Genomic DNA, 21,356 nt, shown 5'->3' with positions numbered 1-21,356 from the left:
TAGTCGGTGTGAGGGGGCTCTTGGGGCTCAGTGAGTTGAGTGGGACCTCCTCAGGGTGAGGAACAGACCCGAGGTAGCAGAATGGTCTGGTGCAAGGAGGCTCCCCTGGGTGAAGGATAGTGTTGAGAGGGAGCTCCCGAGGGTGAGGGACGGTGTGTTGAGAGGGAGCTCCCGAGGGTGAGGGACGGTGTGTTGAGAGGGAGCTCCCGAGGGTGAGGGACGGTGTGTTGAGGGGGAGCTCCGGAGGGTGAGGGACGGTGTGTTGAGAGGGAGCTCCCGGGGGTGAGGGACGGTGTGTTGAGAGGGAGTCCCGAGGGTGAGGGACGGTTTGTTGAGGGGGAGCTCCCGAGGGTGAGGGACGGTGTTGAGAGGGTGCTCCCGAGGGTGAGGGATGGTGTGTTGAGAGGGAGTCCCGAGGGTGAGGGACGGTTTGTTGAGGGGGAGCTCCCGAGGGTGAGGGACGGTGTGTTGTGAGGGAGCTCCCGAGGATGAGGGACGGTGTGTTGAGAGGGAGCTCCCGAGGGTGAGGGACGGTTTGTTGAATGGGAGCTCCTGAGGGTGAGGGAAGGTGTGTTGAGGGGGAGCTCCCGAGGGTGAGGGACGAGTCTGAGGTGGGCAGAGTCCCAATGGTCAGAGTCCACTGATGACGGGTCTGTTACAGGAAGGTGTCAGACTGAGAGCGATGGACTCTCCGTGTCAGAGGCAGAGGCAACGTCTGGTGAGGAGCCACAGGGGAACATTGAACAACAGATGGAAACCAGGCTGAGGTGAGAGATGGAGCTGAGACTGGGAGGGTGAACATTTCCTCTGGTCTCACTCCCCACTGAGATATCACTGCTGTCCCATCCCTGCCCCTATTATCCTGAATTAATCTCTACAACACTGTCCACCATGACCCTCTGCTCTAGAATTACCTCCCGAGACCCCTCCACCACTGAGTGTATGTCCCTCATGATTGTCTTCACCTCTATAAGATGACCACTCATTCTCCTACCCGCCAATGGGGACAAAACAAAAAGTCCCAACCTGCTCACCCTCTGTCCATAACTCAGTCCCACGAGTCCTGGCAACATCCTGGTAAATCTCCTCTGCACTCCGTCCAGCTTCATGATATTGTTGCTGTCGCAGTGTGACTAAACCTGAGCATAGTATTCCAAATCTGGCCTCACCAACATCTCGTACAATGTCAGAACATAGAAATAGGAGCAGGAGAAGACTCACAGACACGAGACAATCTGCAGATGCTGGAAATCCAAAGCAACACACACAAAATGCTGGAGGAACACAGCAGGTCAGGCAACATCTGTGCAAAAGAGTAAACAGTCGACGTTTCAGGCTGAGACCCTTCATCAGGACAGAAGGGAAAGAAGAGAAGTCCGATTAAGAAGGTGGGGGGAGTGGAGGAGGAAGTACAATGTGGTGGGTGATAGGTGAAACCGGGAGAGGGGGAGGAGGTGAAGTAAAGAACGGGGAAGTTTGATGGAAGAGATAAAGGGCTGGAGAATGGGGATCTGATAGAGGGCAGAAGACCATGGGAGAAAGGGAAGGGAAGGGTAGGAGCACCTGAGGCATGTGATGGGAGGGTAAGGAGGTAAATTGAAAGAGGGAAAAGGGAATGGGGAATAGTGAAAGGGTTTGGGGCAATTACCAGAAGCTCAAGAAATCGATGTCCATGCCATCTAGTTAGATGCTCCTCAGACAGAATATAAAGTGTTGCTCCTCCAACCTGACTGTGGCCTCATCACAACAGTAGAGGAATGGGAATGGGAATGGGAATGGGAAGCAGAATTGAAATGGGTGGCCACTGGGAAATCCTGCTTTTTCTGGTAGATGGATCATAGGTGCTCGGTGAAGCAGTCTCCCAATTTTCATTGGGTCTCACTGATATACAGGAGGCCACACCAGGAGCACCGAATACAGTAGATGCCCCAACAGACTCACAGGTGAAGTGTCAGCTCACCTGGAAGGACTGTTTAGGGCCCTGAATGGTGGTGAGGGAGGAGGTGTAGGGACAGTTGTGACTCTTGTTCCGCTTGCAAGGATGAGTACCAGGAGATCAGTGGGGAGGGACGAGTGGACAGGGAGTTGTATTGGGAGTGATCCCTGTGGAAAGTTGGGGTGGGGAGGAGTGCAGGGGAGGGAATGATTTGCTTGCTGGTGGGGTCATGTTGGTGCTGGCGGATGTTATGTAGAATTATGGGCTGTACGTGAAAGCAGGTGGGGTGGTAGGTGAGGAAAAGAACTCTATTCCTGGTTTGACGGCAGGAGGATGGGGTGAGAGCAGATGTGTGTGAAATGGAAGAGATGTGGGTGAGGGCAGGGTTGATGGAGGAGGAAGGGAATTGCTTTTCTTTGAAGGAGCAAGACATCTCAGTAGTTCTGGAATGAAGGGTGTTGGGGATTTTACAAGTGACGGGGTGGGACGAGGTGTGGTCCAGGTAGCTGTGAGAGTCAGTGGGTTTGTAAAAGATATCAGTAGATAGACTGTCTCCAGAGATGGAAATAGAGATTGAGAAAGGGGAGGTATAAACGAGGTAAATTTGAGGGTAGGGTGGAAGTTGGAAGCAAAGTTGATGAAGTTGACGAGCTCAGCATGGGTGTAGGAATCAGCACCAATGCAGTCTTTGATTAGCATAGGAAGAGTTGGGGAGCAATACCAGTGTACGCTTTGAACAGGAATGTTAAATGTAGCCGACAAAAAGGGAGGCACAGCTGGGACCTATGTGAGTGCCCATGGCTACATCTTTGGTTTGAAGGTGGTGGGAGGAACCGAAGGAGAAATTATTGAGGTTGAGGACCAGTTTCACCAGACGGAGGAGAGTCGTGGTAGAGGGGAACTGGTTGACTCTGTTGTACTGAAGAAAGTGGAGAGATTTAATGCCCACCTGATGGGGAATGGAAGTGTATTGGGTCTGGACATCCAGAGTGAAAATGTAACGATCAGGACCAGGGGGCTTAAAGACATTGAAAAGATCAAGAGCACGTGAAGTGTGACGGATGTAGGTAGGAAGGGACTGACCAAGGGGAATAAAACAGTGGAGGTATGCAGATATAAGTTCAGTAGGGTAGGAGCAGGCTGAAACACTGGGTCTACCTGGACAGTCAGGTTTGTGGATCTTGGGTGGGAGGTAGAAACAGAGGTGCAGGTTACGGGAACTATGAAGTTGGTGGCAGTGGATGGGAGACCCCAGAGTCGATGAGGTCTGTGACGGTGTGGGAGACAGTAGTCTGGTGATCATTAGTGGGGTCCTGTTCAAGGATTAAGTAGGAGGAGTTGTCTGAGAGTTGTTTCGTGGACTCAGCAGGGTAGTGGTCAGTCCACCAGACTACTACAGCACCCCACCCTTACCTGGAGGATTGATAGGGAGGTTAGGATTAGTGCGGAGAGAGTGGAGAGCAGCGTGTACAGAGGGGTGAGGTTGGAATTGGAGTGAGGAGGGTTAAAGTTGAGACAGTTGGTGTTTCGCAGGCAGTTAGTTATAAAAAGAAGAGCAGGCAGAAGACCAGAGCACGGTGTCCAGGAAGAGGAGGGTTGGAGATGGCAGACTGGGTAATCGGTGCGGTCTGCAGAGTCCTTGCCAAAGACGTAAGCATGGATACAGAGGCAATGGAAGAAGAGTTCAATGTCACGGTGGGTGCAGTGGGGCAAAAGTGAGGCCTTAATGAGGACAGAATGTTCTGCCTCAGAGAGGGGAATGTCAGAGGGAATTGTGAAGACCCGGCACGGATGAGAGTTGGGATCAGAATGGGGAAGATGGTTGGTAGTGTCTGAGGAGAGAGGAGGGTTGGAGTGTCCAGGGAAAGTGGGGTTGGAGGAAGATGGAGGCTCTGTGGACCCAAGAGCTGACGGTGGGGCCTGAGAGACCCGGGACTGCAGAGTGGTGGTGGGGGAAGGGGAGACTGGGTTTCCAGTGGCAGCGTGTAAAGTCTCGGCCTGGAGGTGACATTGTCAATGTCCAGGCTGGAGTTGGAGTGAGATGTTCTGCAATTAGCAGTTTGAAGGTGTCCATGGTCATTGGAACCAGCACTGACGGCAGTGGAAACCGGGTTCTGAATCCGCTCGGGATCATTGGAACTGGAGTTGGTGATATTAGTGTCACTGGTACGGAGATGTCCAAAGCCTTCGGGGCTGGGGATGGATTCAGAGAGATTCGTAATCTGGGGGCATCCGATGGTATCGAGGTCCAACCGGGCGGCAGCAGGAACTGTGGTCTCGGGGTGTCCAGGGCCACCGGCGTTAGAGACAGTGGGTCTGTGGTCTGCAGCTTGCAGGGATAAGTGCCAGGGGAGGGTCGAGTGGTCACCAGGTATCTCCTCACGGTGGAAAGGTTGGAGCGTAGAATACGTAGGGAGAAGCAGCAAGAGAAGCAGTCAATTGAACGTGGGGCTGGGGAATGGCTTTATATGCTCCTGGTATGTTAGTAGAAACCAGGTCCAGTGTATTCTCACCTCTGGTACCAAAACCAACATGGTGGAGGAATTTAGGCAGAAGACAGGTCAAAATTGCAATCAGTGGGATAGGGTGAAGTTTGTCTTTAAACTGAATAATAGGTTCAACATTTCAACAGTTTGGAAAGTGAGGATGAAGTAAAAGGGAAGAAGAGTGCAGGAGGGGTTACAAAAGTCTCCAGAAAGGGATATAAATTTAACTTCTGGTAACATGGGGGTAAAATTGAAAAGTGTGATGAACACAGCACTTTTAATGCTCAGGTATGACATTGTGGGCATCACTGAGTCGTGGTTGGGAGTTTAACATACACATTGTATCGAATGGATAGGAGGGTAAGCAGAAGGGTTAAGGTGGGAATTGAATTCTGAGAGGGAGTTGGCATAGGATTGAGAATATGTAGAATCCTTGAAAGTAAAGTTAAGAATCTGCAAGACTAAAAAATCCCAGATGAGAGTAGTATCACACTGACACAGAGGTGTCAAGAAAACAACCTCTCCCTCAATGTCATTAAAAAACAAAGGAGCTGGTTATGGACTACAGGAGGAATGGAGACAGGCTCGCCCCTATTGACATCAATGGATCTGGGGTTGAGAGGGTGAACAGCCTCAAGTTCCTCGGCATAAACATCACCGAGGATCTCACATGGTCTGTACATACCAGCTGTGTGGTGGAAAAGCACAACAGTGCCTCTTTCACCCCAGACGGTTGAGGAAGTTTGGTATGGGCCACCAAATCCTAAGAACTTTCTACAGGGGCACAATAGAGAGCATCCTGACTGGCTGCATCACTGCCTGGTACGGGAACTGTACTTCCCACAATCGCAGGACTCTGCAGAGAGTGGTGCGGACAGCCCAGTGCATCTATAGATGTGAACTTCCCAATATTCAGGACATTTATAGCGACAGGTGTGTAAAAAGGGCCTGAAGGATCATTGGGGACCCGAGTCACCCCAACCACAAACTGTTCCAGCTGCTACCATCCGGGAAAAGGTACCGCAGCATAAAAGCCAGGACCAACAGGCTCCGGGACAGCTTCTTCCACCAGGCCATCAGACTGATTAATTCACACTGATGCAACTGTATTTCTATGTTATATTGACTGTCCTGGTGTACATAATGTTTATTATAAATTGCACATTTAGAGAGAGATGTAACATAAGTATAGCATCTGAGCCCCCAATTTACCCCCGTTCGCCTAGGGTGAACTGCTGTCACCCCACCAATAGTGCAATATTTCGGTGTAAATATGGTGTAATACCCCCCACCCCAGTACACACTTGCAACACAAATATCAGACAATACACCAAAGTTGAGTAAGTAATTGCAACTTTATAGTTATTTCTCAGTGATGGATTAGTAGAAACAGATAACCAAAAGGCACCAAATCAGTAAGTTTATCAGTTGGTGCACATAATATTTTAATACGTTGGAGCTCACGCCTCCGGTTCCATCCACAACGACCTTCCGAGCCTTCGGCCACCGTCCGAACCACCGACGTCCAGTATCCACTGCCCTGGAACCACTGTCCGCTCCTCACACGTCATCCTCCTCGCTCGCCTCCCGAGAAAAGACCGTGAACTCCTGCTCAACTCACAGATACAAGATAGTATAACAATTCTCCATTGACTAGTTCCCCCTGAGCTACAGTTATAACCCAAACATTCCAGATACAGAAACCCATTACAGCATTAAGTAACATTACAGGGAAGCCATTTCATTATAACAATACAAAGAAGCCATTTTGTTAGCCTGAACAGTTAACACCACAGTTACTGAGAGTCCTACATAAGATTTTTACTCCTGTATATAAAGTTTGTAAGTTGTAAGTTCAATTCCAATTCAATTTACACAGGCCTCAGAACAGTAACTAGGATGTAGACTACAAATTGCAACAGGAGATGGGAAGGGCATGTAAAAAGGACAATGTAATGATAACCATGGGGATTTCAATTTGCAGGTAGATTGGGAAATTCATGTTGGTGCTGGATCCCAAAAGAAGGAATTTGTAGAATGCCTACGAGATGACTTTTTTAAAGTAGCTCGTGGTTGAGCCCACCAGGGAACAGACGTCTGGATTTGGTGTTGTGTAATGATGCAGAGATCATGATATGATAGAATTCACCCTGCAGTTTGAGAGGGAGAAGCTAAAATCAGATGTATCAGTGGGGTAAAGGGAACTACAGAGGCATGAGAGAGGAGCTGACCAAAGTTGATTGGAAGCGGACATTAGCAGGGATGATGGCAGAGCAGCAATGGCTGGAGTTTCTGGGAGTAATTTGGAAATGCAGGACAGATAAATACTAAAGATAAAGAAATATTGCAAAGGGAAGATGAGGCAACTGTGGCTGTAAAGTGAAGTTAATGACAGCATAAATTCAAACACAAGGGCATACAGTAAATCAATAATTACTGGGAAGCTGGAGGGTTTTAAAAACTAAATGAAGGCAATAAAAAAGCAAAAACGAGAAAAGATGAAATGTGAAGGTTAATTAGACAGTAATTTAAAAGAAGAAAACAAAAGGTTTTTCAGGTATGCAAAAAGTAAAATAGAGACAAGTGGAAAATGACACTAGAGAGGTCATAATGCAGTATTAAGAAAGGTGGACAAACTTAATAAGTATTTTGTATTTTTCTTCACTGTGAAAGAAACCATCAGTCTGCCAGAAATTCGAGTGTCGGGGGCAGAAGTCAGTGTAGTTGCTATTACGAAGGAGAAGGTGCTTGGGTTGGTGAAAGGTCTGAAAGTCGATAAGTCACCCGGACCAGATAGACAACACCCCAGGGTTCTGAAAGAGGTGGCTGAAATGATTGTGGAGGCATTAGTAGTGATCTTTCAACAATCACTAGATTCTGGGATGGTTTCGGAGGAATGGAAAATTGTAAATGTCACTCCACTCTTTAAGAAGGGTGGGAGGCAAACAACAGGAAATCATTGGCAACAAAAAACACACAGATTGAGAATAATGGACTGTTTATTTCACTCACGCAGGTATCACGTGTTGAAAACCACAGATGCAAATTCACCCACTAACAGAACTGAGAGGAGTTCCTGGAACAGGGTGCTGAGCTGATACGGAGAGTGAGACAGAAAGGTGGGGGGGGGGTGAGGTGAGAGAGGGTCAGAGAGATGCCCATGTCGTTTGTGGGGCTGAATATTCAGTTTATCTGCAAAATATTCCAGATTATTCACTCTGCTTCTGTGGCCATTACAGTTCCAATTGGAACATCCCTCTGGTTAATTCTGCCCTGTTCTGTTCTCCTGTTTGCCACCGGATGCAAACAGACTGGGAACAGAGGGGTTTTCACATCATCGACACAGGTCACATTTGGTGAAAGGTCACAGGCCAAAAACAATACATTCAGGTGCTCAAGGGGAGGGGGATTGGGAGATTGAGAATGTGAAAGACAGCAGAGGTGAGAGAGGAAGGAAGAAAGAGAGTCACAGTCATACAACACAGAAACAGGCTCTTTGGCCCACTGGGTACGTGCTGACCATCAAACACCGTTGACACTGATCCTACCCTAATCACACGTTATTGTCTCCACATTCCAAGGGACTGTGGCCATTTTATCTACTGATCAGTGTGTGGAATGAAAACAGGACACTCTGCTCTAGAGTTACCTCCTGAGGCCCCTCATCTCATTATGCAAGAAGACAACACACTAGGAGGAGAAAGCATCCCAGCCCCTCAAGCCCGGGCCACCACTCACTGGTTGATATGTCCCAGTCCCACACCAGTGCACAAGAACGGAGAAGCCTATTAAAAGTGGTGGATACAGCCCAGTGCCCAGGAAAAGCTCTCCCCACTACTGAGCACATCTGCAAAGAGCATTGACACAAGAAAACAGCATTATTATCAGTGACCCCCATCATCCAGACCGTGCTCTCTTCTCACAGCTTCCACTGGGCAGGAGGTACAGGAGCCTTGGTCTCACACCACCAGGTCAAGAACAGTTATTACTGATCCAGTGAGGATAACTTCACTCACCTCAATACCCACCTGATTCCACAACCTATGGTCTCACTTTCAAGGACTCTACATCTCATGTTCTCAGTATTATTTATTTATCTATCTATCTGTCTTTTTACAGTGCCTTGAAAAAGTATTCAGGCCCTGACACCTTGTTCACAAAAATGAGTCTTGCAGCCAGGGATTCTGATCAATTTAACTGAGAATTTTTATTTGTGAATCACATGCTTCTTGTTTTTGCAGTGGAGCCAGAAAAAGAAACAGGGGAAATTGTAAAGTGTGGAAAACTAAGAATTCAAAAACTGAAATATCAGCAGTTCCAAAGTGTTCATTCCCCCCCCCCCTTTGTTCTGTACAGAAGAGGCCAGGTTGACTCGAGGGATTTGGAGAGAGGTCGAGGCAGTTTTGGGGGATGCAGAGTGGAGAAAAGTTGGATCAGCAGACCCAGCATAAATACATCCCAAAGAAGAAGTGTTCAAACTGGAGGATGAGGCTGACAAGGGAAGTCAAAGATAGCATAAAAGCAAAAGAGAGGGCATGGATCGCAAAATCAGTGTGAGGCTGAAAGATTGGGAAGCCGATGAAAACCAACAGAAGGCAACTTCAAAAGCAATAAGGAGAGAAATGTGAAATATGAAGGTAAGCTATCCAATAAAAGTGTATACAAAAGTTTTTTCAGATATATAAAGAGACGGGAGAGTGGATATTGGACCAGTGGAAAACCGCTGGACAGGTTCTAATGGGGGACAAAAATAGTGGATGAATTTACAAGTATTTGTGTCAGTCTTCACTGTGGAAGACAGGATGCCAGAAATTCAAGAGCATCAGTGTGTAGAAGTGAGTGTGGGTGCCTCTAATGCCATTCATAAATTTGCCGATTCCACAACTATTGTTGGCAGCAGTTCAGATGGTGATGAGGAGGTGTACAGGAGTGGGATAGAACAGCTGGTTGTGTGGAGTCAAAACAACAACCTTGCTGTTAATGTCAGTAAGACCAGGGAATTGACTGTGGACTTCAGCAAGGGGAAGTCAAGGGAACACACACCAGTCTTCAATGAGGGATCAGCAGTGGAAAGGATGAACAGTTTCAAGTACCTGGGTGTCAACATCTCTGAAGATCTCTCCTGGGCCCAACATTAATGGAATTACAAAGAAGGCACGACAGTGGCTGTATTTAAGAGTTTGAGGAGACTTGGTTTGTCACCAAAGACTCACAAATTTCTACAGAGGTACCGCAGAGAGCATTCTAACTGGTTCATCACTGTCTGGAATGGAGGGGATACTGTTCAGGATCAGAAAAAGCTACAGAACATTGCAAACTCAGACAGTAATTCATAGGCCAGTTCATCTGACTTCAGTGGTTGGTAAGATGTTGGAGTCCATTACTGACCATGAGGTTCTGGGGAAAGAAGGCACATGAAAAAATAGGCCATAGTCTGCATGGTTTCCTCAGGGGAAATGTTGCATGAGAAAGCTCTGAAATTCTTTGAGAAAATAACAGGCAGGAGAGAGAAAAGAGAGTCAGTGGATGTTGTTGACTTGGATTTTCAGTCGGCCTTTGACAAGGTGCTGCACATGAGGCTGTTGAACAAGATCAGAGCCCAGGGAAGATACTGGCATGATGGAGGATTGGCTGACTGGAGGAGGCAATGAGTGGGAATAAACGGGGCCTTTTCTGGTTGGCTGCTGGTGAGTCGTGATGTTTGCTTTTGGGACCATTTCTTTCCACATGAAATGTCAAGTGATTTCAATAACAGAATCGATAGCTTTGTGCAAAGTTTGTGGATAATACAAAATTAAGTGGAGGGGCAGGTGGTGTTGAGGAAGCAGGGTCTGCAGAAAGAATCAGACTGTTTAGGAGAATGGGTAAAGAAGTGTCAGATGGAATACAGTGTAGAGAAGTGTATGGTCATAGACTTTGTTAGAAAGAATAACAATGTAGAATAATTTCTAAACAGGGAGAAAACCGAGAAATCAGAGAAGAGTCTCAGAACACCACAACCCAGAAACAGGACTTTCTGTCCATCTAGTCCATGCTGAACTATTAACCTGCCTTGTCCAATCGACCTCCACCCAGACCAGAACCCTCAGTACCCCTCCCACCCTCGTACAATCCACATTTCTCTTGAATCGAACGTGCATCCACCTCTTCGGCTGGCAGCTTGTTCCACGCTCTCGCCTCTCTCTCAGTGAAGAAGATCCCTCTCGTGTTCCGCTGAAACAGTTCAAGCTCTGTTTACATTTACCCTCTCCATAATATTGTATTGTGAGGGGTATGGATAGGGAAAATAAACCTCTGTCACATCTCCCCTCATTCTCCTACACTCTGGGGAATAATGTCATAACCTGTTCAACCTCTCCCTGTAACTCAGGTCCTCAAGTCCTGGTAACATCCTTGTGAATGTTCTCTGCACTCTTTGAATCTTGTTGATATCTAACCTGTAGGTAGCTGAACGGAAGTGCACACAATTCCCCAAATTGGGCCTCACCGCATCTTCAACTTCAACAGGACATCCAACTCCTTTACTCAATACTGTGATTTATGAAGGCCAATGTGCCAAAAGCATATTATGACCCTATCTACCCGTGATGTTACTTTCGAGGAATTATGGATTTGTATTCCCAGTTGCCCCTGTTCTACCTCACTCTTCAGTGACCTACTGCTCACTGTGTAAGCCCGACCCTGGAATGACCGACCAAAGAGCAACACCTCACACTTGTCTGCATTAAATTCCATTTGCCAATTTCAAACCCATTTTTCCAGCTGGTCTCCATCTTTCTGCAAGCTTTAATAGCTTTGCTTATTCTCCACTACAGCCCAAATCTTGGTGTCATTCGCAAATTTGTCAACATAAGTGACAAACAAGTACAGACCCAGCTCTGATCCCTGCGGCACACACCACTAGTCACAGGCCTCCAGTCAGAGAGGCAGCCATTTACACGTACAGACTCAGCTCTGATCCCTCCGGCACACACCATTAGTCATAGGCCTCCAGTCAGAGAGGCAGCCATTTACAAGTACAGACCCAGCTCTGATCCCTGCGGCACACACCACTAGTCACAGACTTGCACTCAGTAATGTGTGTACACTCCATAACCTCCCTGCTTTTCCTCACTTCTATAGAGTTTGGTTGTGGCGCATGGCTAGTCCAACGCCTTAACCAACTGGTTAAAGTGTTGGACTAGCAATCTGAAGGTCGTGATTTTGAGTCCCAGCTGAGGCAGCGTGTTTTGTCCTTGAACACGACACTTAACCACGCATTGTTCCAGTCCACCCAGCTGAAAATGGGTACTGGCAAAATGCTGGGGGTTACCCTCGCGATAGACTGGGGTCCTATCCGTGGGGTGGGGGGTGTCTCGTACTCTCAGTCGCTTCACGCCACGGAAACCGGCATAACCACCGGCCTGATGAGCCAATAAGGCTCGGGACAGATTTTAACTTTGACTAACTTAACCACAGTCTCTGTATCCGTCTCCTAAGTAATGCAGATGCAAAATATCCATTTAAGATCTCCCCCATCTCTTTCAACTCCATGCACAGAAGATCTTCAACAGGACCAATGTTGTCCTTTGCTATCCTTTTGCTTTTATTTTCTCTGTGGAAGCCCTTGGGACTCCCCTTCACCTTGTCTGCCAGAGGAACCTCATGCCTTCTTTTAGCCCTCCCGATTTCCTCAAGTGTTCTCTTGCATTTCTTATACTCCGTAAGTACCTCATTTGTTACTTCCTGCCCCTCCTTGCTATGTACCCCCTTCTTCTTCCCCAGGATCTGAAACATCTCTCGGAAACCAACATTCCCAAAACCTCTTACACTTGCCTGTTATTCTGAGTGGAACATACATCTCAAAATTCTACGTTTGAAGTTACCAAGCATAACTGTGAAGGGCACCATCAGTCTGCAAGAAATTTGAGTGTCGGGGGCAGAAGTGAGTGTAGTTGCTATTACTAAGGAGAAAGTGTTTGGGTAGCTGAAAGGTCTGAAAGTCGATAAGTCACCTGGACCAGATGGACTACACCCCAGGGTTCTGAAAGAGGTGGCTGAAATGACTGTGAAGGCATCAGTAGTGATCTTTCAACAATCACTGGATTCTGGGATCATTTTGGAGGAATGGAAAATTGTAAATGTCACTCCACTCTTTAAGAAGGGTGGGAGGCAAACAATAGGAAATCAAAGGCAACAAAACACACACAGATTGCGAACAAAAGACTCTTGATTTCACTCACGCAGGTATCACGTTTTGAACACCACAGATGCAAATTCACCCACCGGCAGAACTGAGAGGAGTTCCTGGAACAGGGTGCTGAGCTCATGCAGAGAGAGTGAGACAGAAAGGTGAGGGGGGGTGGTGGTTGTGAGAGAGGGTCAGAGAGATGCCATGTAGTTTGTGGGGCTGAATATTCAGTTTCTCTGTAAAACATTCCAAATTATTCACTCTGCTGCTGGGAACATCCCTCTGGTTAATTCTGCCCTGTTCTGTTCACCTGTTTGCCACCGGATGCAAACAGACTGAGAACAGAGGGGTTTTCACATCAGAGACACAGGTCACATTTGGTGAAAGTTGAGATTTCTTTTGTCACCTGTAACACTCTAATTCCTATAAATGTTCCGTGGAGAACATTCTGACTCACCATCTGGTATTGGGGTGGAAAGGGGCCATTGCACAAGATCAAACTTTGTTGCAGAAACTGATAAAATTAGTCTTCTCCATCATGGGTACCAGTCTCTGTAGTCTCCAAGACATCTTCATGGAGCAGTGCCTTTGGAAAGCAGTGTCCATCATTGTGGATCCTCACCACCCCGAACGTGCCCTCTTCTCGTGATTACTGTAGGGAAGGAGGTACGGAAGCCTGAAGGCACTCACTCAGTGATTCAGGAACAGCTGCTTCCCCTAAATAACATGATTCCTTACTGGACAGTGAACCCATGAACAGTAACTCACTACTTTTTAATCTCTGTATTTTTTGCATTACTTATTTTACATTAATCATTTAATAGACATCTATGTAATTACTGTCAGTTTTTCCCCTTACATCTATTTAATGATTAATATCCCATTAATGTGGTCACCCATTTCTTATCCCTTAGTTCCACCCTTATAGCTTCAGTAGTCGAGCTCTCCGGCCTGTCCTGTTGGAACACTGCTGTGACAATTTCCCTGACTAGTAATGTCACCTCTCCCCCTTTAATCCCCCTGGTCGGTCGTGTCTGAAACAATGGATCCCCACAACATTGAGCAGCCAGTCCTGATCCTCCTGCAATCAAGTCTCAGTAATGCTACAGTCATAATTCCACGTGCTGATCCATGCCCTGAGCTCATCTGCCTCTCCTATAATACTGATTGCATTGAAATATACACAACCCAGAACATTAGTCCCACCGTGCTCAACCTTCAGTTCCACACCTCCACAGTAGTTTAGCCAAGGGTGAGATGCCAGAGGACTGGAGGATAGTTAATGCTCTATTGTTCAAGAAAGACTCTAAGAACAATCCAGGTAAATTACAGGCTGGTGAGCCTGACATCAGTAGGAGCTGACATTGGCTTAACGTGAGAGGACAGAGAGTAGTGGAAGCTGGTTGTCTCTCTACTAGAGGCCTGTGACTCGTGGTGTCCACAGGGATCAGTGCTGGGCCCGTTGTTTGTCATCTGTAACAACAATCTGCATGATACTGTGGTAAACTGGATCAGCAATGTTGCTGCTGACCAGGATTGTGTGTGTAATGGACAGCGAGGAAGCTATCAATGCTTGCAGTGGGATCTGGACCAGCTGAGAAAAGGGGCTGAGAAAGGGCAGATAGAAGTTATTGCAGATGGGGATGAGATGTAGAAGTTGGGAGGACAAACCAGGTTAAGACTCACATCGTGAATGTTAGGGCTCTGAGGTGTACGGTAGAACCACGGGACCTGGAAATACAGATCCACATTTGCTTGAAAGCAGCGTCACAGGTAGATAGGTTGTAAAGAGAGCTTCATAAATCAGGCATTGGGTAAGGAGTTGGGATGTTATGTTGAAGTTGTAAAAGATATTAGTGATGCTGATTTCAAAGTTATGTGTAAAGATATCAATTATCTTGAAAGAGTGCATAGAAAATTTACAAGGATGTTGCTTGGAATTGAGGACATGAGTTACAGGGACAGTTTGAATCCATTAGGAATTTATTCACTGGTGTGTTTAGTGGGAACGATGAAATATTTAAGAGGAACCTGAGGGGGAACTTCACTCAGAGGGTGGTGTGTGTGGAACGAGCTGCCAACGGAAGTGGTAGATGTAAATTCAATTGTAACATTTAGGAAAAGTTTGGATAGGTGGATGAGATGAGAGAGGTCTGGAGGGCTGTGGTCTGGGTGCAGAGAGATGGGAACGAGGCAGAGGAGCATGGCATGGACTAGATGGGCCGAAGTTCTTGTTTCTATGCTCCATGACTCTATGACCAACACCCCCCATACAATAAATATCAATGTGCCATTTGCCTTCCTAACTATCTACAAGCATCTTTGCATCTTCCATAAAATTCTCTCTAAATTCCTTCTCCATTACAGACTCTGCACACGGTCCACTCCCCGTTACTGACCCATTGCCAACCTCACCGGGGGTTTATCCTGTGTCCACTCCTCCTCTAATGTCTGCTGTCCATTACAGACAATCTACACCTTCCACTCCACAATACTGACCCATTATAAACCTGGCGACAGTAATCCTGTGACTATTTCCTCTCCAGCACGTGGGTCCATTCCTGTTCCTCTGCTCAATACTGACCCATCACTGTGGTTGTTAGAGGAAGCTCACTGACGGGGAACAATAGGCTCTTCATTACAGAGCCTCAGGCTAGATGATGTTTGTTTGCTTTGCATACTTTTTCCAATCATACATCAACTGTTCCACCGCCCCGCGCTGGCTTCATTGCTTCGAGAAGCCGGTGTGGAAAGTAGTCGTTGACCTGTTGCTGCGTCTGACACCACTCACAGCAGAGAGTGAGGAGGTTGTAGGTGGTCCCATCTCCCTCCAGTTCACCCAGCAACACCTCATTGGGAGTCACACGTGAGTAGACATCAACCAAACTGATTGAATCTGGAAATTTGTCTTGTGTTCTGTGTTTGTGTGTGGGTGTTGCAGAGAGAGAGAGAGAGGGGGAGAGAGAGAGTGTAAATAAATGAAGGTAGATGGAGCTCCTTTGTCTCATCCAGCTGTGAGGTTTCAGAAAGGGATTTCTCATCTCTGTCTAGGGTCTCAGTCACAGAGATCTCACTGCATGTGTGATCCCAGTGAGGGAGGGAAAGAGAGAGATCTCACCTCCTTCCACGGGAAATCTGGGGTATTTTGTCTCTGTGGGTTCTCACTGAGGGAAGTTTTATCTCTGTCTTTGCTGTCTCAGTAAGGGAGTGAGTGAGGTCTCACTGAGCGATCTCATCTCTGTCCGTGGGGTCTTAGTCAGGGAGTGATGAATCTATCCCTCTATAGATGGATATCCCTTTCCATCCTCAGTTCCCATTCACATTTACACCTTGATCTCCGCCCCAGTGTGTCATTTCTCACTGAGTAAATTCCAATCTTTCATTTCCAGAATGTCACCGGCTGAACTGAGGGTTGTGCTGCTGATCCTGGGTTTTCTGGGTGAGTAATGTCTTGTAGGGACAAACTGCGTGCTGTGTACAGTAAGAGGGAGTAGATGTTATTTATTGTTTCTGTAGACGAGCAGAGGCAGCCTGTATTTAATGGGAGGAAAATACTGAAGGGACCTCGAGATCATTATGAATGCAATTTGACACTGGGACACAGGGCATTAGAGCTGGTGATCAGAAACGTCCAGATACCCGGTTTGGTGAAACAACAGTAGGGAGTGGAGGGAGATGGGGAGGCAGAGAGGTTTCAGCAGAGAATCTCAGGCTTGAAGACTGAGGAGAAGGCACGGCTGGAAATGCAGTGATTACACTCCGAGAGGCTGGGACTGGAGGGAGTGTCCAGAGGCTGGAGGAGATTACACTGGGAGAAAGAGGTGAGGCTATGTTGGGATGTGAAAGCAAAGTTGGGTTGTATGTTACTTAACCAGATTAGTGAATGGTGGTGGGTGAAGGGGTTTGGGGCAATTTCAGGCACAGCCAGCAGAGTGTGTGGAGAGCAGGGTGCAGGAGTGGGAGGTGGCTGACAGTGTGAACGAGAGACGGACTGGGTCAGGGGCGGAGCTGGGTGATGTTACAGAGGCGAGCATCACCGTGGGGCAGAGGTGCCTGTTAAATGTCATTATCGTACCTGTCTCAATGACTTCCAGTGGCAGCTCATTCTGCATTCGTACCACCCTCTGTGGGTTTCCTCTGGGTGATCCGGTTTCCTCCCACAGTCCAAAGATGTACCAGTTAGTCAGTTAATTGGTCTTTATAAATTGCCCCGTGAATAGCAACAGGCAGAAAATGCTGGAGGAACTCAGCAGGCCAGGCAGTATATATGCAGAAGAGTAAACAGTCGATCTTTCGGGCCAAGTTACTTCATCAGGACCGGAAAGCAAGAGGAGCAGTCCATCTTTTTTTTCCACAGTCCTTCTTTCCAGTCGTGATGAAGAGTCTCAGCCTGAAATGTTGACTGTTTATTCTCTTCCATCTCTGCTGCCTGGCCTGCTGAGTTCATCCAGCATTTTGTGTGTGTTGCTCTTGAAATCAGTGTCACTGTGTGTCCTCAGTGACCACTTTATTATGTGCAGAGTGTAATTGGCTAATTAGATATTTGTATTAATGGACAAGTATCCCCAATGACGTGATCCCCACAGTCGTCTGTGGTAATGAATTACAATGATTCACCACACTCTGGGTAAAGAAATTCCTGCTTATCTCTGTTCTAAAGGGATGTCGTTGTATTCTGAGGCTGTGCCCTCTGGTCCGAGATTCCTCCACTATCGGACACGTCTCTGTGTCCACTCTCTCCAGCCTTTCAATATTTGATAGGGTGTGTAAGGAAACTCATAGATAGGCACATGGATGGTAGAAGAATGGAGAGCTGTGTGGGAGGAAAGGGTTTGATTGATCCGAATCAGGTCTGATACCACTGGTATATGTCATGTCATTTGTTGTTTTGTGCCAGTACACTACAATACAAGATTAAAACTATATATTACAACAAGAAATATATTTAAATAAAAAATCAGTTGTGCAAAGACAGAACAAAAAAAGTTTTTACAGTGGTGTAAATGGGTTCATTGTCCATTTAGAGATCTGATGGTGGAGAGGAAGAAGCTTTTCCTGAAGCGTTGAGTGTGTGTTTTCAGGCTCCTGTACCTCCTCCCTGACAGTAGCAAGGAGAAAAAGGCATGTCCTGAGTGACGGGGTCTTTAATGATGGATGCTGCTGTTTGGAGGCGTTACTTGTGAAGATGTCCTCGATGCTGGGGAGGCTTGTGTCCATGATGGAGCTGGTTGAGTTTACAGTATTCTGCACTTTTTTCTGATTCTGTGCTGTGGCCCTTCCATACCAGATGGTGATACAACCAGTTAGAATGCTCTCCACTGTACTTCTGTAGAGATTTGCGAGTGTATTTGGAGTCAGACCAAGTCCTTCAAACTCCTGCTGAAATGTAGCCACTCTTGGGCCTTCTTTATAATTGGCTCAATATGTTGGTCTGAGGATCGATCTTCAGAGATGTTGACACCCAGTAGCTTGAAACTGCTCACCCTTTCCACTGCTGATCCCTCGATGAGGACTGGTGGGTATTCCCTTCACTTCCCCTTTCTGAAGTCTTGGTCTTACTGACGTTGAGTGCAGGGTTGTTGTTACGACACCACTCAACCAGCTGATCCACTCACTCCTGTACGCCCCCCCGTCACCATCTCAAATTCTGCTGGCAACAGTTGTGTAAATGGCAGTTTTATAGATGGTGATTGAGCTGTGCCGAGCCACACAGTTGTTGGTGTGGAGAGAGAATCGAGCAGTGGGCTGAGTTTGATCCTTGCGGTGTGCCAGTGTTGATCGTCAGTGAGCAGGTAATGTTTCTTTCCATCTGCACTGACTGAGGTATCCTGATGAAGAAGTCAAGGATCTAGTGACAGAGGGAGGTTTTGGAGGTTGTTGGTTGGTACTGAGGCTGTGATGGTGTTGATCACTGAGCTGTAATCAATAAACAGCAGCCTGACAGAGGTATCGTTGTTGTCCAGGTGATCCAAGGCCGAGTGTAGAACCAGTGAGATTGTATCCACTGTAGACCTATTGTGGTGATAGGCAAATTGCAGCAGGTCCAGGGCCTCGCTTAGGCTGGAGTTGATTCTGGCCATGACTAACCTCTCAAAGTACTTCATCACAGTAGATGTGAGTGCAACTGGATGGTCGTCCTTCAAATTACAAAGAAAAATTTTCATCAAGTGCTTAGAGTACGTTGTAAAAATATTCAGCCCCCAACTGTTCTAAGACAGCGTGATTTGGCTTGTTGTCCTGCTGAAAGATGAACTTCTCTCAGTTTGACCTGTCCAGCAGAGGCTAGCAAGTTTTATCCAGGATCTCTCTGTATTTAGCAGCATTCATTGTCCTATCAATCCTGACTAGATTTCTGGTCTCTGCTGCTGAAAATCATCTTCTTAGCAGGATGGGATACCATACATTCCAGTATAGATGGGGTTACCTGGCTGATGCACAATATTAGATTTATGCCTCACGTACAGCTTAATGTTGAGGCCAAAAAGTTCCACTTTAATCTCATCCGAGCACAAGACCTTCTTCCACACCTTTACAGTTTCTTCTGTGTGACTCTTTGCAGTATTTACAGGCAAGGATAAGCTTTTTTTTAGCCGGGCTGCTTCTTTGACATTCTTCCATAAATACTTGTTTTGTGCAAGGCTTTAAAGATTGTGGAGCCATGAACGTCATCTCCAGTTGCAGCCACTGACTCCTGCAGCTCACTCAGAGTGACTGCTGTTGTCACAGTAGCCTCTCTTACAAGTGCCAATCTTCTCCGGTGACTAAGTTTAGAGAGATCGCCTGACCTGGGCAGTGTGGCTGTGGTTTTGTATTTTTCCACTGATTCACGATGGACTACACAGAGTTCTGAGGAATGTTCAGTGCCTTTGAGATGGTCTTGTACCCTTCCCCAGATTTGTGCTTCGATATTATCACTTGTCTTGAATGTTCTTTAGTCTTCATTTTGGTTTGGTCTGTTGAAAATCTACCATACTGTTGGCCCTTACCAGGACAGGGGTATTTATTTAAATAATACTCCAATTTTCTCCATCAGCAAATGTGGTGAGTTGAGGATGAATACTTTTTCAGCCTCACAACTTTGGTTTTTAATTTTCAGCAAATTGTTGACTGGATTTGGAATTTTCTTTTGATTTGACATGATGCACACTGTTTCATGGATTAGCTCAAAATATCCCACTTCGATATATTTTAAATTTAGAAACAGAGTACCCGTAGGTAATGCATGAAAATAGTTGTGGGGACTGAATACTTTTTCAAAGCACTGTATATGACACCCAGAGGAGAGGGAGACGGGAGTAGACCTGGGGTGAATGGTAGTAGGGAGAGACCGTGGAGGGAGAGTTAGAAAGTGACCAAAGGAGACGGGGAATGGATGCTCCGAAGGGAGACAGTGGTAGTGAGAGACCGAGGGAGAGGAAAGTAGGGAGAGAATGAGGAAAAAGGAAGGTAGGGAGAGTCCGAGGCAGAGGGTGGTAGGGAGTGACGAGGGGAGACAGAGATAGACAGAGAACATGGGGACAAGGAGTTTGGCAGAGTGAGGGGCGAATGACTTGGGGAGAGCCTGAGGGCAGAGTGAGTTGGAGACAGCAAGGTAAGGAGAGACTGAGGAGGGAATGAGGTAGGGAGCGGAGGAGGGGTGAATGAAGTGAGGAGAAACCTGGTAGAGAGGGAGTTACGGTGAGACCAAGGGATGAGCAAGATGGGAAGAGACCGAAGTTAAACTTATTCTTGGAGAAGGAAGTCGGAGGATCAGAACGAGAGTGTGGCGGCAGGAACCATTTTGATTTTTTCTTCTTCTCATCTGAGTTAAGAGAGTCGGGACTGCGAGGCGTGTGATGTCGGGCAGTGAAGCGGGGAAGTTTTAAAAGGAACACAGCCTTATACTGCGGGCAGCGGAGTGAGCCGGGAGCAGTGGGAAGGCTTAAGGGCTTTGGGTCAACGGGTTTAGGCGGAAGCCGGTGAGGCAAGGTAGGTTTAGGTTTCAGTTTTTCCTGTTATTTGAGGAAAGGGGGAAGTATGAGTGTGAGGGCAGCTTGTTGTTCTCGGTGTCGGATGTGGGAGGTCCTGGAGTCTCCCGGCCTCCCGGACGTCCACATCTGCACCAGGCGCGCTGAGCTGCAGCTCCTAAGGGACCGTGTTCGGGAACGGGAGCTGCAGCTCGATAATCTCTGTCTGGTCAGGGAGAGCGAGGAGTTGATAGAGAGGAGTTACAGATCACGGTTAGGAGGGGGAAGGGGAAGAGTCAGGTGCAAGAGAGTACCCCTGTGGCTGCACCCCTGGACAATAAGTACTCCTGTTTGAGTACTGTTGGGGGGTGGGGGACAGCCTACCTGGGGGAAGCAACAGTGGCCGTGTCTCCGGCACAGATTCCTGCCCTGTAACTCAGAAGGGTAGGGAAAGGAAGAGGAAGGCTGTAGTAATAGGGGACTCGATAGTTAGGTGGTCAGATAGGCAATCCTGTGGATGTAATCAGGAGACCCGGATGGTAGTTTGCCTCCTTGGTGCCAGGGTCCGGGATGTTTCTGATCACGTCCAAGATATCCTGAAGTGGGTGGGTGAGGAGCCAGAGGTCTCAGTACATATCGGTACCAATGACATAGGTAAGAAAAGGGAAGAGTTCCTCAAAGGAGAATATAGGGAGTTAGGAAGGGAGTTGAGAAGGACCACAATGGTAGTAATCTCTGGATTACTGCCTGTGCCACGCGACAGTGAGAGTAGGAATGGAATGAGGTGTGGGATAAATTCGTGTCTGAGGGATTGGAGC

General features: G+C 47.2%; 1 protein-coding gene and 1 long non-coding RNA gene across 2 annotated transcripts in view; both read left to right on the top strand.

Moving 5' to 3' along the window:
- The first annotated feature begins 585 nt into the window (after positions 1 to 585).
- LOC132389399 (uncharacterized) lies at positions 586 to 12,692 on the top strand. The gene is made up of 3 exons (XR_009510516.1): positions 586 to 767; positions 8,779 to 9,059; positions 9,972 to 12,692. It is a non-coding gene; the product is annotated as an uncharacterized LOC132389399 (long non-coding RNA).
- Positions 12,693 to 12,912: 220 nt separating this feature from the next.
- Positions 12,913 to 21,356, top strand: part of LOC132389391 (uncharacterized) — a 30,346-nt gene continuing 21,902 nt past the window's right edge. The window contains exons 1-2 of the mRNA XM_059961918.1: positions 12,913 to 15,458; positions 15,982 to 16,031. Coding sequence (XP_059817901.1) covers positions 15,250 to 15,458; positions 15,982 to 16,031 — 259 coding nt within the window. The 5' untranslated portion in view covers positions 12,913 to 15,249. The remainder of the gene's footprint in view (positions 15,459 to 15,981; positions 16,032 to 21,356) is intronic.

This window comes from Hypanus sabinus, unplaced genomic scaffold (genome assembly GCF_030144855.1).
Source record: "Hypanus sabinus isolate sHypSab1 unplaced genomic scaffold, sHypSab1.hap1 scaffold_556, whole genome shotgun sequence".
In the NCBI taxonomy this organism is placed as follows: domain Eukaryota; kingdom Metazoa; phylum Chordata; class Chondrichthyes; order Myliobatiformes; family Dasyatidae; genus Hypanus; species Hypanus sabinus.
Note: the sequence above shows the minus strand (reverse complement) of the source record. Positions and strands in the feature narration are given on the sequence as shown.